Consider the following 15932-nt stretch of genomic DNA (forward strand, 5'->3'; position numbering starts at 1 on the left):
GAAGAGACAGGGAAGGGGAAACAGCAGTAAAAGCTTCATTGTCACACTGGTTACCCCTGTGACAGCAGTGCAGTCCTGCTGGGAAAACTCTGGGAGTCTGTGTAAAACACACATTTCAGTTTCCCCACGTAGGCCTGAGGGAGCTGAGCTATTTAAACACCAGTTCCCTTCAATCACCGAGGGAGGCTGCTAGGGCAGGAAGGACACATTAATTCCCCAGCACATCTGCCCTGCTGCACAGCGGCCAGAGCAGCCAGAACCCAGGTTCATCCAGCAGAAAAGTGGAACAGGGAGACAGGTCGGAGTTGGAGCTGAGTGCTGAGGTGGGAGTGAGTGGCCAGGGGACACGGCCCAGATGCTGACAGCATCGGCTGTGCCATCCCTTTCACCAGTCCCAAGTGCCAGAAAGCCACCAGCACAAGAAATAGGCTAGTGTTGCTTTTGATCCAGGAGCTGACATAATAGAAAAAATGACAATGCGAGGAAGACACGCATCCTTTCATACCGTGAGCGTTGTTTTGAGGGCCAGTTCCCAGGCCACCTGTTCAGGATAGGCTCGTGAACGGCTCGTGCTCCCCAGCAGCAGTTCCCGAAGCTGGCTTCCCAGCAGATGCCTTGCTGTCTCAAAGATTCGGCCTGGGAAGCTTAGCCCACCAGGATTTTCCAGGCTGGAGCCTACAAGTCTGCATTTTAAAAATTCATTTGGGAGTCTATCTCCCTGCTTAAAACTTCCAGTGACTTCACATTCAGTGACTCCTAGAAGTTAGACCCTAATTCTGAACGTGGGCTACCACATCCTGTGTTTTCTGGCCGCTGTCTAACTCTCCAGCTTCATCTCTGCCAGGCTCGTTTTTCAACTTAATGCTGCTGCCACCCTGGTCCTCAGACATCCTTTCCTCTCTACCCAGAACCGTCTTCTAGCTCATCCCTCACCCTGCAGGCTTCAGGTTAACTCCTGTCCTCAGCGAAGCTTCATCTGATCCTCCAGACTGTAGCTCAGACACCTCATTGCATACTGTCATGTCACATACCTGATGCTATGGACGGTTTTGTGTAAATATGGCCTCTAAGCCTGTGTACTGTGTTGATGAAAAGCGCCATAGCAGCTGAGGCCACACCTTCTCTGGTTCTTCTCTGAGACCCTCTCAGCACTGAGCGCGCTACCTGGCGCAGTAAGGGTGCCAGGCAACCTTGGGCATCCACCAGCCTTCAAAGGAGACACATCAGTTATGTAAGCTAAGAGGTAATTGCCCTCCAACCTTCTTTTTGTTGCAGTAAAACTGGCTACTTTCTCAACTTCATAAGACCTCCAGAGTGGATATATGAGGGGTAATTATTAAATGATGTAATAATTCCCCAAATACATACTTACACTCTTCTAGAAGTTAGATCACTACTTCCCAAACTGGTGTTCAACTCCTAGCCCACATAGCAGATGGTACCAGAGCAACGACAACATGACAACATTCTAAGGCACACCAAGGAAGCGGGTGGATCTGCCTCCTGGGAGGACTGCAGGGGTCAGTATGTACGAGGATTCGGGGCATCCTGGTGGGAAGCTCTGCCCTACGTTGAGATGGCTCCCCCTTCAGTCCTTTTGTAAATATACTGGGTATTTGGATCTCTTTTCCTATGGTGACTGTCAAATGGACGTTCAGGTCATGAGTGACTTCATAGTGAATATTTAGATAGGCGTGAGAGTACACACTCCTTTTCTAGTCATCCATTCATTCAGCAGGTGGGTGAGGAGGGCCTGTGCTGAGCCTAGAGGTCTCAGTGAGAAGGTGTTTTCCTCACTGCGGAGAGCAGCAGCTCAGGCCCGTCCTCCGGGAGCTCCCAGCAGCAGGATCGTTGGTCAGGGACTCTACCAGTTGGTGGAGGAGCTTTTCCTGGGACTGGTAACCGTACATCACTACCTGTCTGCAGCTGAGTAAAAGAATGTGGATACTTCTCTGTATGCCTTAATGAAATGTATGGGTCTCAATTTGTTTTGCATCAGAATCATCAGATGCTTGTTCAAAGGCAGCTTTCATAGTACCGCCTCCAGAGATACTGATTCAGGAAATGTAAGGTGTATCCCAGTTTATTTTGAACAAGCACCCCCATGCTTTGAGAACCATTGAATATAAAGACTCTTCTCTGGAGCAGTAAGTCACAGTGTATTACCAGGTGAAGAACATCGTCACTAGTCACCATAGTCTTATTCTCTTGAAATGTAGTCTGCTGCTGTGGGTAATTGTGTTCCTATATTAGGTGCTATTTATTAAAAATCACTTAATGTTTTAAAATCCAAATTAATGCTTTAATCACAGAAATACAATAAAGCATTTAAAAAATACCTGCTAAATGTTTATATTACCTTGCAAGGCAAGTAAATACCCATTGCTAACCTAAACACAATGCAAAAATTCAGCCTTTTCAGTTCATTGTAGGCCATGGAAATGGGTTTTCAAGTTGTAAGAGAACTCGTGTTTCTACTCTGAGAGCTACATAAAGCAGTTGTAGAAATTGTAGCTATCAACCTGATTCCTATTTTTAGGATGAACCAGTTTTGCCATTCACACGAAGAGCCAGTCTGTACCTTTAAGGAGGGTTCTATTAAACAGATGGGAAAAGAAGCTAACATAAAATATGAAACTATAAGCACATATAAATCTATTTTTTAAAAAACCCTCTAACATTCCGTAGAATAAAACTAATTTAGAACCAAAAGTTCTAAAAGATTTTAAAAGTTAATTAGGACTCTTTAGGAACTGTGTTTTGCCTCCTAAGATTTCTCTGGGTTCAAGGGCTTGATATTGCTGATTAGAGAAAGTCGTTTTAACGAGGAAGCATTCTCTGGCTGTTAGAAAGCCTCTGCCCCCTTTTGACGATAGACTGCCAGGTATGTATTAGGAGCTGTGGAAGTTTTAAAATATTCCAGCTCTTGGGAATCTCAGTCAAAACTATGTAGTTATTTGTGTACACCAGAAAGAAGCTCTGTTTCAGTTATAACACTCTCCATTCTGATGCCAGCCGCTGTGACAGCAAGGCAACCCACCATTTTGAGTGAAAGGAAGAGATGGCTGTGTCATTGTTGCGGACCTGTGAGGTGGCTGGAACCAGGTTGTACCAGGGTCTTGTTATACCTCCTCGAGTAGCCCTGACTCCTGACTCGGGAGAGATATATGAAAAGCAATGACTTCTCTTTTCTACAACAGCAGCATGAAAGTGATGTGGTCCCACTCTTTTTACGACACTTGATCTTTACTTCCCAAATCTCACTCTGTTGGTTAGGGCATTTCCTTTTATGGGAATTAATTAAGTTAATTGTGAGACTAGGTTTCCTGGAGTGGCTTTCCTTGGCATCTTGATCATCCTTGTCTTATACTCCTTGTCTTCACTAAATTTATGCTAAATTATATACTTTGATAGGCTTACTGCTCAAAATGTTTTCTTTTTAGTCAATAAGTAAATAGTAAAGCATGTTTACCTCTCCTGGGCCCTGTTTTATGAAAACACTATTTGAACTATTGCTAATGTGTCCTCTCAAAAGGAATTTCATTTTAAAAACTATTCAGCTGTTAACCATAGATGTAAAAGTTTTAATCCTACTATTTTGCCGTATTTTCTGAGTCCTGAAGACTGTGACCTCCTTGTCTTTAAGTTCTTCAAGCACAGTCGCTTCTTCATTTATACGAGGAATTTACAGGACAGTTCAAATAGTTTTTTGTAATTCCTCTACCATAAAACCCTGAGATTCTCACTCTCTGAATTTTTACCTGAGAGTGACCTTAGCCCTGAAACTAAGGGGAAGAAATGCTGGGGTCATGCAAAGAGACAATCCTTTTAATGTTCAAAGCAGAAAACCCTCCATGTTTTATGGCTCCCACTATATGCACTGTGTCCCCACTTGTTACTGGGGAGTACAGGTACTTCTCAGTTCTCATAAAGCCCGATGAGACTAGAATAAGCTATTCTGGAAAGAGGAAAGTGGGGTTATTTTAAACTAGGAGACAGACCAAACTCATACTGGATTTAGACATGGTGACGTAAGTGTCTAAATTGAAGCAAAATCATTGTTTCATATTGTTTCAGTAGTCATTTTAACAAACTGGAACTGTTTGAAACATAATTGGCTAGGGCTTGCTTTTAAATGAAAAAGAGACTTGAAGAAATACAGTTGTTTGCATTTGATGCCATCCTGTTACTGTTTACTCTTCTAATGTTTGTTTGGCTAATATTTACCACATAGCATAATTAGAGTAAGATAGTAAGACATGTAAAGCATGGCACATAATTACAGAGAAAAGAGAATGCTGACTCATGGAGAATACCTTTTTCCATTTGAATGGGTTCCAGTGTATTAATTAAAAGCCTCAAGAGTATTCTTAAGTAAGATTTTAGCTATGATTATATTTCAATTCAGGCAAAAGAAATGTTGAAATTAGTTGGTTCTGAAAATTCTAAAATCCCAAGAGAAATTGCTGTATTCCAGGCACTTTTTAAAAGTGCTTTTAGCTGTGTTAGCTCATTTAATCCCCCTGATGCTTTAGTATGTGGGGTAGGTGTTATTATGACATCCCCATCCTAAAGATAGAATCTCTCCTTTACAGCTAATAAGTAGCAGCCCTGGATTATAACCCAGGAAGTCTGCCTGAAATCTGGCTCCTAAACATTACTTGAAAAGCTGTTTTAAAACTTGAAGAAAACGGGGGACTTAAAGAAAACAGTTATGAGTAGATAATTTTATCCCAAAATATAAATTATTTTAAAATAGTAATATCTGCCATTTATCATGCTCTTGCTTATATGTCTGGCTGTCTGCTAAGCACTTTCTATACATTATTTTATTGAGTCTTAAAAATGCCTGTGAGGTAAAGATTTATTATCCTTGTCTTATAGATGATGCAGCTGAGAATTAGGGAAGGTAAGTAGCTTACTGAAGGTCACACCAAACTATTAAGTAGCAGAGCTGAAATTTGAACCAGGTCTGTTCACTTCCAAAGCCCATATGTATAACCAGTGCTGGGCTGCTTCTTCCTTATTATAATTCGCTACCCCCATGCCGCATCAGCTTCTGTTTCCTTCCTAAGTGAAATTGTTGGTAATGAAAAAATGTTGATCAAGAGAAGATGAAGTTATTATGTAGAGCAAAATTATAATATTAAAATACAACATAAAATATTTTCTGTTGTCCTGTTCTTTTTAATCTGTCAAGAAGCCTATCTTGTACTGTGTTCCAGAATGTATTATAATATTATCCTAGAATTATGACTTTCTGATATAACATATTTTGTCTGTCTTTGGAAGATTGTGCTGCTACAATAACTTTTGCTTAAGAAGTTGAAATGCTAGATCAAGGATTTTATTTTTGGGTAGAGAAAGAAATCCATCACAGTACCTATTCAAATAGAATTGACAATGAAATTTCTAACCTTATAGGGGAGAGAAATATTGGTTGTCCAATTGAGGAATTTTTTATTTTAAATAAAATATAAAGCAAATAGGATTAATGAGTTAGATTCTTCATTCCTGACCTTATCAAAAGACAATTTGAAAATAAGATTATAGCACAAACGGTACATTCCCTTTAACTTCATAAAACAAGGAAATGTACTATATTCTGGAAAAAAACACAAGGGTAAAAACCAAATAATCATTGGATCTAATTATGGATTTTGGTGTCGGTAAAGACCTGGTACTATATTGCACTGTAAATTGTTATGATATATTGTACGTGTGAAAAACTCAGCCAGTTCGGTGTGCATCGTATGTTAAAAATAGTAACTTTTCTTCCACATTCCTGGATGGGCTGATTACGAAGCTGTTCACACCAGTGTTTGTGTTCATCCATCTATTTCCTACTGCCTGTTCTGAGAGACTGCTCAAATCCAACCCAGCCCTCTACCTCTTGCTAAGCAAACATCACGTAGGACCCCAAAGGGCTTTGCCACTTTTAATTTTAAGGAAGTAGCAGAGTCAATATATTAATTGGAAATAAAATATTCAGTTAACATTTTTTACTGAGTCCTTTATTTGAATTGTGTTTGGTAAAATAAATATCCATGTCTATATATTCCTGAGTTTATATGGGCTCAATTTGATGAAATATGAGTTAAATGGGGAAAGTAAAAACAGAATATGCTTCAGTAATGAAGCAATGTAAATATAAGAGCAGATAGCTTTCATTTTGCTTTTCTTTTTGGGAAGGATTATGGTAGATTCAGGCATGAAGAAATGTTTTGGAGCAAAAATCTTATTTTCCTTTTCTGTGTCTTCCCTTCCAGAAAATAATCCTTCTTTTACATTTCATAAAATAAGTCACTGGCATTGTATTTGGACATAAGAATACAAAAGAGCTTTCCTCACAAATTCTTATGCATTTCTTTTAATAAATGTTACTTTAAAGAAATAATATACTTTAGTAAAATTGCAAAAATGTAACATAATTATCAGTGGACAATTCCAATCGCAAAACTGAAATATACAGCAAATTCTAAGATGATTTTTGCCTTTTGTCTAAATATCATTTGGATTCAAAGAATGTTATTTCCAATTTAATATAAAACAAATTCAGAAAATCACATAAGCTAATTTTAGCATAAAAAGCTTCATCTAGCATGAAACTACCAAGTCTATTTCAGCACTGGTTTTATAAAGAAGACATAGTTTTCTATTACCATCTCAACTGATGCTCCTTCTCCAGTTATCAGTGATTTCCTTACATTTGTTTTTACTGTACCTCCATCTTCACACTTTCTGTGAAATAAGAGCTTTCATTGTTGTTTAATTGCTTTGTCTTGGGGAAAAAAATATTTTTATTGCATCATCACAGTGATTCTTCCCCATTATTGATTAAGCAAGTATTCTTCAGCACTTGTTATAAACTGTTTTTAGTATGACTAAGGCAGGGAGCTCAGATTTCAGTGAAATTTCACGTGTCCCTGGAAATGATCTTGTTAAGAAGTAAACATTTATTGCATGCTTACTGTATTAGCATCATTGTGTTAAATTATTACTCCAAATGGAGTATAAACTAATGCCTTTATAATTAAGACTACAAAACTTCTCTATATTTTGTTGGGATATTTGGTTTCAAAGGTGTGTAGGCCAGCATTATAACCTAGGTAATTTCAGGAAATTATGAAGTGAGATTTATTTTGAACTTCAAAAACAGAATAGATTAGGTTGAAAATGTTAAGTCCCTGAAATTTAACTTTAAAGAAAATATAAGTGCCTACCACCCAAAGTCAGATCATCTGACTTGACTTTGAGTGGTGGACACGCAGTGCAATATACAGATCATGTATCATAGAATTATGCACTCGAAACCTATATGATCCTGTTAACCAGTGTCACCCAATAAGTTTAATTTTTAAAAAAAGAAAAAGAAAAGTAAGTTGTCTGGTTCTCTTTAAAGCCATTTTTGTCCCAGACTTAAGGGTAAAGCTATGAAGTAAGGTTGTAATAAGTCCATTCCGTTTTAGAGCATCCTGTCATGTTTAAATTAGCATTAAATCATTCCTGGTCAGAAAGAGGTGCAATCAGTTCAACCTATGAATTTGACCTGATTGAGCCAGGCACAGCTTCCTGGAATTGAGTTCAATTCTCCTGAGCCAACCTCAGCTGAAGTCCCTGGAGCTGAGTTGTACAGTGAATTGATTAAATGGTATGGACTTTCAAAGCATTTTCTTTCTTTAAATGTTCTTATCAAACAATACAAGTGAAATTTTTCATGAATACATATCTCAATTTGAAGTTGAATTATTCAGTAACTAGCTACATTTCTCAGAATAATCTTAATACCATCCTTAGCTTTAAAATATCTTTCTGGACAGTAAGTGAAAACTGATAATGAGAAAATGGACATTTAGATGTTATTAGCATTAATTGCTTCTTAGTAAAACTAAAAATTCTTTCTAACATTTTAGGGGTACCATTTGTTTTTAAATTAAAAAAAATAAAACAGTTGCTGAGATGTGGTGCTGAACCACTTTTTAAAGACATTTCTATGACACAATATTGAAATGTGTACTTTTTTCAGAGACCAGCATGCTGATGATGTCAAAGAAGACTTTGAAGAGAGAATAGAAAATGAAGTGAAAACGTCACATGAAGCCAGAGGTAGCCACAACCATCTCATTATTGATGGATATTAGTAGCAATATCAACAATCAAAACTTAACTGGATTGCAATCACCTTTATGTTAAAGATAAACTTCATTTGGTTAGTTTGTTCCATTATCACAGACAGTAAAGTTTTTTAAGGATAAATGTATGTAATTCATAATGACCTAGATTTTACCTGTGACCTCTATTTACAGCCTCTTTCACATATGTGTCCCATATGTGAAAAGTTTGGGTAAAACGTTCTGTTTGGTCTTTGTCATACATTTTCTTTGATGGTATTGATGTTACTTGCCTTACACTTTTTAAAGTCGTCTTAAGGATGTGTATTGAGATCCAAACAGAATCACTACGGTTTTAATCTAATACCACAGATGAACAGAAAATTACTTGAATGTTTTAAGTTGTATTGAAGAAAGTAATGGGTCTTAACATCTTTGCTAAAAAAATATTACAATGGTTTAGCTAAGCAATGAAGTTATAATTACTGTTAATCATATTATAGATTGTATTTATAATTTATACATAGCTATGTAATTATTATTTATTTTTTATAAGAAAATGTTGGCCTGATTATGATTTAATGATTGTCCCTGGGGACTTTGCTTTTCATGAGCATTTTTGGGTTCAGATTATCATATAAGATTTGTGAATGGCACCTAATGACTGCCTGCAATGCACTATTCCATAGAGACGCCTTTGATTTCCATATCTGATTTTCATAAAGCAGTAATTTATGGTTAATTTAAAAGTCTGGTCCCTGCTGTCTTCGGTATATTTTGTGGTATTTAATGTAGCACTGTATACCAGCCCTCCCAGTGGCCAGGGTTCGAATTCCTGCTCTGCCGCCTGCCGACTGTGCATGTGACCTTGGACATTTCACAGAACACCTCTCAGTGCTTCTGGTTCCTTATCTGTGCAGAAGGATGGTGAGGGTAGCTCCTCAGAGGGTTATTGTGGGAATTAAGTGATTTGTAACTTGCTTAGAACAATGCCTGGCACATAGGCAGTGCTATGCGAGTATCGGATTGTTTTTAATGTTTCTGGTATTTGGAAAGGAAGAAAAACACTTATTCTATGAAGATTTTATCATCAAGGTGTATTGCGTTCTTAGATAAAGACTTCATTCATCTTGTCTCTGCGAGAGTGGTTTGGATACAGCCTGCGTTTTCATCTCAGCCCTGCCACTTAGGAGTGTGGCTGGCTCTGGGCCAAGTTTCCTCCTTTGTGAAGTTGATGTGGTAATAGTACCTGGATTGTCATGATAGTCATGGGATTATCAGGATTAGATGCAACAGTGGCTGAAGTATTTATTAGCTGCAAGTAGTGGTAGTATTGTGGAATGTGTCTATTGAATGGGATTGACTGATTATGGAAAGTTCAGAGAGATTCATAGCAAAATCTTCTAGACTCTGAACTTTTTTTGTTTTTTGTTTGTTTTGTTTTCGTTGGCTTCCTTATGGTTGGATGACCTTTTTATTTTATTAAACTATAGTTGACATACAACATAATAGTTTCAGGTGTACAACATAGTAACTTAGCACCTGTATATACCTTACACAGTGATCATGATAAGTCTATTATGATCTTATTGACTGTATTCTTTATGCTGTATATTTTATTCCCATGGCTTATTATTTTATAACTGCAAGTTTGTACCTCAACATCCCCTTCTCCTTTTTTGCCCTTTGCCCTGCCACCCTTCCTTCTGAAAACCATCAGTTTGCTCTCTGTAATCATGTAGACGCTGAACTTTTTGAGGGAGTAATAATTTGATAACCTTTTCGGCTTCTCTTTTTCTCTTGGTGATCTACTTAACTTTTCTTTGCTGAGTTGATTTTAATAATTTCTTTTCCCTGAAAATAGTCTATTTAATGGAGAATTTCAGTTTATCAACATGATTTGAAAGGTGTTCTTTTGAAAGGTGTTCTTTTTATGTGGTAGTTTTGGCTTTTCAAATTTTGTATATTTTTGTCTATTTTTTTATTCAAATAGCCCAAGTTTCTGTTTGATTTTTCCTTTTGATTTATTATTATTTCTCTATTTTTTATTAGTCAGAAAACATCACTAGGATTTAGATATAATTTTTAATTATCTCACCTACAAAGCCTATAGTTTAATTTGCATACTTTACTTACTGCCTTATTTTTTTACTAGTGAAAGGGGATCGCATAAAATATGTTGCTTTGAGAATTTCCTAAATGATATTTACCTATTAATATCTCATCCAGTTTTAGCCTCCTAAAAATGAGTTTCATAACTTTTTTTTTGAAATTTTTGAGATATTTTGTATAAAACTTTCATAAAACTAAAAAATAAATAATAAAATGTATAAAATTAATTTTATCTGTAGTGGAATTGTGTTACGATTGTCAGCTTTCACTTAATTTCTTTCTTAGCTTTAATTTCCTTTATTATTTTTTGAAAAATTTTTCCAGTTTCATTTTGTATGGAAAAGATTTGAATTTTACTTTCTATACCATGTATTAGTTTATTACTTGTCTGTCCCTGGAACCCATGAACCTTCAGTTCAAAACAAGCTCGTAGGGTGTCTGAGGACTCATATCTTGTTGCTACTGGGTATAGCTCAGACCCAAGTTCACAGGTGGAGGTGTTCAGTTCTTTCCCCCACCTCAGTTCTCAGGAGAGCCGTGACCTGCCGTCTGAGGTCCGGCTCTCTGGAAACAAGCACTGGGAGTGCTGTACGCAGGTTCACTGGTGAGTACTCACGGGAACGGTACCTATGAGAGAGTGAGAGAAGCAGGATTGGGCAGAACGAGATGGCAAGCTGTGAGGGAGTTACAACAGAAGCCTCAGTCAATCCCATGAGGGGCTCTGGATGATGACTTTGTGGTTACCCTGAATTTAAAGCAAGAGAACCAGGCCTTTGAGTCTACAATGAAGATGAATGTTTTAGTTCTGAAGGGCAGTTTGGGTAGCACACCACAGTATCCACGACATCCAGCCAGTTGTTTGGTCTCTGATTTTCCTTTAAGAAAACAAAAACAAAACTGGAAAGCAAGCCACCCCAATGCAGTCTAATCTTTTCATTTCAAACAATGAACCTGACTCCTAAATTCAATCTTTTTTCATAATTTTTCCTGAGATATCATGAGCTCTTGATTTCTTTTTTTTTTTTAGACCCAGGTCTTTTTAAATTCAGAAAACTTCCTTCAGTAAAAATTTTGATTATTGCTTTTGCTAAATTTCTTTTTTTTTTTTTGACTGGTAATACCTATTATTCTTGGGTTAGATCCAAGGGACAATAATCAAAATATTTAACAATTGGTTTGGCAGCCAGCACTACATGGGAACGTTAAAACAAACACTGTTCTTAGTTCTGGAGCAGATTTTGGAAACTGCCAGCTGTACCATGAGTCACCCCTAGTTGCTAGATATTAGGGAGGTCCTACAATGGTCGTATTTTAACAACTAGACATTTTATGATGCTCTAGATACGTTTCTCAAGTTGAAATATCTTCTTCAGCCTCTCGTTCTGTCAAATCTACTGTTCAGTATCTTGAACATGAATTTTTACAGTAGTTGTTTATAGCTTCCTTTAATTTCCTTCATTGACTTCTTCTTCAATTTTAAACTCTTACATTCCTGGGAAAGGTATAGTTTTGTTTTCTCTCATGAAGGCATTCTCTGTCCTGGGCGGCCTATATGCCGAAAGAGTTGAATTCCATTTTGTTACGTACTAGATTCTTAGTTGAAAAAATCAGGCTTGTTTTTTGCCTCCATAGGAATTGGTTTGTTATTTTGGTTATTACCCTTGAAACAATGGTTTTCAAATATCTTTCATGCCTGAGTTAAGTATCTTGGAGCTAATTTTATCTACATTTTTTCGATGCTGTGATCCATTTATTTTACCCAATCACTGTTAATGTTCATCCTTTTATATTTAGTAACTCACATTACAAGATTTTTTTCTAGTTGACAGATGTATCCCATTTCTTCTGGCTTTTTCCCCGATACATTAAGAACATATTTTATAGACTCTTGGAATATTAACCTTAAAGGTTTATTGATTGACCCCTTTTCATTTTTGCCTTTGTATATGCAATACCCTTTCAGTGATAGGCCTTTCTTCTAAAACAGGAATAATTTCTCCCATTTGCTGAGTCTTCACTGTATGTCAGACACTGGGATAAGCATTTTTTAAATATTATGTAATTTTTACAACAATTTTGTTAGATTGATTCAGCCAAAATTATAGAGCTGGTCAGTGACAGAGCAGGGATTGGAATCTATCAGACTCTGGAACTCACCCTCTTGACCATGACCCTATATTTTGTATTAGGAGGCAAAAGATCCAGGATCATTTTCTGATGCTGCCCCTGTCTCACAGTGTGGCTTTGAGCATGTCTGGCCTCAGTTTCCTCACACCAGGGGATAGCTAAAATGAAACAAGGCAGTTAGACATCTGGTCTCATTTCTGTCACTGGTTTGAAGGGATATTAATGAGTCATTATAAGAGGTCAGTGATCACTTGTGCTGTGGCTTGTTGATCTAGCATTGTTCAGACTTGGAAATAGGAAGCAGAGTGACTTCTGAGTCTGAACGGAGCAGGGAACATGATGGGCACTTCTCCTTTCCTCTGGGACTTGTCCTGCTTGGTCAGCCTACCGTGCAGTGCTTCTACTGGGCCCTGGTGGCAACTGTCCTGTAGGAAGCAGGTTCTCCCCCTCCATGGTGGTGAGGACATCTCTTTCTCCTAAGAGACTTCATGTTTGGTTTAGATGGTGTTCCTTACACTGAAGACTTATTGTTCTGATTCTACACAGTACACTGAAGGCTCTTTCAGGATCACCTTTATCAGAAATGTTTAACTATAAGGGTTAGTCTTCCCCTTGTCTTTTTTCTAACCCTAAGCTAAACAAGAATTTTAATACCATGACATGGTGGGCAAGTTTGTATTTGCAAATTTCTGCTTTGGGAATCTACATTATTATCTACTTTATATCAAGAAAGTCTGCAAGGATATGCTGCATTGACATACTCTTGCAGAATTTCTGATGCATTGTAAGTGCTGAGTAAATAATTGCAAATGAACAATTTCTCTATAGTGAATAGTAATCATAAATAGTAGAGGCAGACCTGTGCTGTCCATTCTCGAAGTGTCAGCATAAGGAAAATACTCTCACTTGATAATTGTCTAGAGAAATGAAACAGCAGTAGAACCATATAAAGATCCATTAAGGTATCTCTCTCAACACTACTCCCACTCTTAATATTTCTTGCTTCTGATATTAAAGAAACCTAGCAATTAATGATGTTTTAATTCCAAAAATAGCTTTCCAGGTCATTAAAGTGATGCTTCTTTTTTTGTTGTTATTATTTTTGAGTAACAAGGAGTTTACTTAATATCAGCTCCTGGTTTTATATAAATTTTATTAAAATAATACATATTTATTATGGAATAATTTGCAAATATGGGAATTAAAAAGAAGAAAATAAAAATTACTGGTAATTTATTTTCTCAGACACCATCATCTGAATTTTGCTGTCTTTTGGACAATTTATATATGAAATATACAAACTACTCTAATCTGCAGTTTTTAACTATAAATATCATAAGCATTTTTGCATAAGTATTTATACTAATTATAAAATAACATTAAACATTGCCTCTATGGATGAATATAGTATCGTTTCATGAACCAATCTCTGTTGGTGATCTAAACTAGTTGTTTCCTGTTGCTCACTATTTTAAGCATTATTGCCTTAAATCTTAGTAGCGATTAGGATTAGATTTGTGTGTGACATAAAATACATGTAAATGGCTTAGCAGAGTTTATTTTTCTCTCACATAGAGGAAGTTCAGAAGTAGGTAGGTGCTCCAGGACTGAATGGTACTCAACAGTATCAGGAAATCAGGTGCCATGACCTTGTTGCTCTGCCGTGCAGCGTCTATTCCCAGGGCCATCTCTTGCTCAACGGTGGTTCTAGAGGACTAGCCAATCAGAGAGAATTAAAGTTCCTACTACATAGTAATTTTACTCATTCTCAGTTACTGTTTTTACCTATATCTGCTTAAGCATTTCTGTCCTGGTTTATTTTTCTCTAAGCAAACTAGAATAGAAACATTTTTGAAGACGGAAAAGATACCACAGAAAGATCATTGTTTTTTTACTGGAGAGAGAGGGGCATTGATGATTGTATGGTCTTAAACGCCATTTCAAAGAATTTCAGTACCTTCTTTATTTTTGTCAAGAATGCTCCTTTCTTCCCGTTCCTCCTTCCTTCATTCCCTCAGGTTACAGAAATGTATATTCCTGATATCATAAAACATCGTCATTTAGATAGTTTTTAGACAAAGTGGAAAGCTCCTTGATAATATTTTACCTTTGCAAGGATTAGTAAGCATTAGGTCTGGACATCGCCTTAGTCCGTTCTCTGTCCGGCGATACAGAAGTGAGTAGAACTAAGAAAATGAGAGAGCACCAAACCTGAAACCCATGGGGAGAGAGAGAGAAAAATTGGGCGATATTCCTTGGGTAAATTTCACGTTAGGAAACTTAAAAAAATATGAACAAATTCTTAAAAAGTTTTATCTTCATGTGGGTAGATAGATGTTTTGAGAGGAGGGTGGTAAGAAAGATGGCCCTAGCAGAAATGTCTTTCAGAACAGAGGGCTCTGTCTTCAGAAGCACATTGTGCACAGACTTGCTCTTCCTCACCCTCAGCACGGAGCCAGCCACTTGAGCCAAAGTGTTCGCATTTATTTCGGTCTGTATCACACGTTCAAATAAAACCTGGCATCACATGTCTGTGCGATTCAAGCAGTCAAGCGTTCACTCAGTTGAAGTTGTTTTCTTTATTCCTTTGGATTGGGATCCTACCTAATGTTTGTGTTTCTGAAGAGATGGCATCTTCTGGCTGCTAAATACTACATTTGCCCCATTAGTCGGAACATAGCGCTAGGCCTCAGGATATCAGTCGGCAGGAAAGAATCAGCAAAAGGAAGAGAGTCTTAAAGTGAAGCATGCGAAGTTGGAATTAGGATTGGAGTGGTGTATGTGTCTAGGCCTATTTTTAGTATCAGCTTCAAAGACTTGAAAAAGCTACCAGAAATAGGAGCCTTAGGGTTTTTAGTCATTTCTTTAGAATGGCTCATTTATTTTCCTATGGAATGCTGATATAGGAGCATTAGACACGATCTGTGAATAATACAGGAAATAGAAGAAAAGTAAAAGGGAGCTGGAAGGGAGTGAACAGGGGCAAGTGTTTCAGAAAAGAAACAGTTATGTAATGGAGTGTATGGCTTGGGGAAAAACTGAACTTAGATGGCAAGCGATGAGAATGTAAGTTATAAATAAGCTTCACGTACTGTGGTGTGGAGCGGGAAATCTTACCGTGTCGTATGAGTTTGTCTCGTGAAAGATTTACAAATACTGTATTTCAGATACTTGCTAAACTCATTGGAATACCTGAAATTAAGGCATGTTTTTAAGTTATCCCATATTTATGCTAAACAAAAACATCTTGTTTAGATTTTTTTTTAATTTAAAAAGAATAAGATAATACAAAGTGGTACAGGTTTATATATTTGGCTCAGAATAGATACTCAATAAAACAGGATGAGAACCAAAAACCTTAAAACAGACTTTATGAAATTTGTCAAATGGACTGTGATAGGTTTTTTAAAAATATTTGAAGAACGGACATGTTTCATGGTGAAGCAGATGTATTTTTCTGTATGAGATCACTCAGGTAAAACCAGGACTTGTGGGTGTTAGCTCCAGTAAGATAATTTTTTTTTTAATTCAGTATAGTGACTTAGTAACATTCAGAGCAATTCAACATTTAGATTAGGCTTA

At 37.1% G+C, this 15932-nt stretch overlaps 1 protein-coding gene across 5 annotated transcripts in view; it reads left to right on the plus strand.

Moving 5' to 3' along the window:
• L3MBTL3 (L3MBTL histone methyl-lysine binding protein 3) overlaps positions 1–15932 on the plus strand; it is a 105636-nt gene that overhangs the window by 83916 nt on the left and 5788 nt on the right. For all 5 annotated transcript variants that reach the window (XM_090279836.1, XM_090279839.1, XM_090279840.1 and 2 more), the window contains one exon: positions 8027–8106. In XM_090279836.1, coding sequence (XP_090135962.1) covers positions 8027–8106 — 80 coding nt within the window. The remainder of the gene's footprint in view (positions 1–8026; positions 8107–15932) is intronic.

This window comes from Furipterus horrens, unplaced genomic scaffold (genome assembly GCF_987537825.1).
Source record: "Furipterus horrens unplaced genomic scaffold, mFurHor1.1.pri manual_scaffold_6, whole genome shotgun sequence".
Lineage (NCBI taxonomy): Eukaryota > Metazoa > Chordata > Mammalia > Chiroptera > Furipteridae > Furipterus > Furipterus horrens.